This window comes from Eurytemora carolleeae, unplaced genomic scaffold (assembly GCF_000591075.1).
Source record: "Eurytemora carolleeae unplaced genomic scaffold, Eaff_2.0 scaffold931, whole genome shotgun sequence".
Taxonomy (NCBI): Eukaryota; Metazoa; Arthropoda; class Copepoda; order Calanoida; family Temoridae; genus Eurytemora; species Eurytemora carolleeae.
In genome coordinates, this window is record NW_019397418.1 from 130,886 (window position 1) to 132,114 (window position 1,229).

The following is a 1,229-nucleotide window of genomic DNA, read 5'->3' on the forward strand; positions in this document are numbered from 1 at the left end:
AGATAGACAGATAGACAGATAGACAGATAGACAGATAGACAGGTAGACAGGTAGACAGGTAGACAGGTAGACAGATAGACAGATAGACAGATAGACAGATAGACAGATAGACAGATAAACATATAGACATATAGACATATAGACATATAGACATATAGATAAATAGACAGATAGACAGATAGAAATATAGACAGATAGACATATAAACATATAAACATATAAACATATAGACATATAGACATATAGACAGATAGACAGATAGACAGATAGACATTCAGAAATTTAGACATATAGACAGATACTAGGCAGACAGATAGACATATTGACAGATAGACAGATAGACAGATAAAAAATAGACAAATTTTTATTTCATATTTCCAACAGAAATAAGACATTGAATAAAAAAATTTCACTGATTTCACTGATTGATGTATTTATTTTTATGCGAACAATTGATAGATATTTATTTATATATTTCAGGCTGTCATAGAAGACTGCAATCAGTTAAGGTAAAAGGTTTTGGGATAAAGATATGATTTTCTGTTCATTTTCATGGAATGATCTTTTTTTATTTATTGATTGATTAGAAATTTTGAGGTGCCAGCCAAAAACAGACACAGAGGAATAAACGCTTGTTAATTAATCAATTGATAAGAAATTGAAAACCTAATTATTTTTCATTTTTTCGATTTTTTTTAGAGTTTTTCTCCTAAAATACCCCCACGCCCCCTCCACGCCCTATTGTTAGCTGGACAAAAGTCAATTGCAAGAAACGTCGACTCTTATTTCACTGAATGATGAATGATGGATGGATTGGATGATAATATGATGTGTAATATCTGTTAAGGTTTTGCGGAAACCCTTTCTTATCTGAGATATCTGAAGAAATCTGGGAAATATCGAGACTTGATAAAAATATCAATAATTGGGACCAGGTAACCCCCCCCTCCTATTTCACCCCTTGGCAATAACAGGGATGAAAGATTAAAAATATGATATCAGATTCTAAAATAGATTACATATTACGTTTATGCATAAAAAAATTAGATTTTGAAAAAAATGTCGTTTCTAAAAAAGTTCTCACTTTTGAAGGTTGGAGATTTCAACTGGTTGGCGAAGGATAAAGCATCACCTCACTGGAGTAAACTTGGGGAATCTGACCTACCCGCTACTTCACAGCTGTTCCTGCAGTAGCTGACCTTCCCGCTACTTCACAGCTGTTCCTACAG

At 33.0% G+C, this 1,229-nt stretch overlaps 1 protein-coding gene across 1 annotated transcript in view; it reads left to right on the plus strand.

Annotated features, from left to right (window-relative positions):
- LOC111714190 (tubulin-specific chaperone C) overlaps positions 1–1,229 on the plus strand; it is an 8,941-nt gene extending 7,712 nt beyond the window's left edge. Inside the window, exons 8-10 of the mRNA XM_023489240.1 lie at positions 481–509; positions 848–935; positions 1,093–1,229. Of these exons, the coding sequence (XP_023345008.1) occupies positions 481–509; positions 848–935; positions 1,093–1,194 (219 nt within the window). The 3' untranslated portion in view covers positions 1,195–1,229. The remainder of the gene's footprint in view (positions 1–480; positions 510–847; positions 936–1,092) is intronic.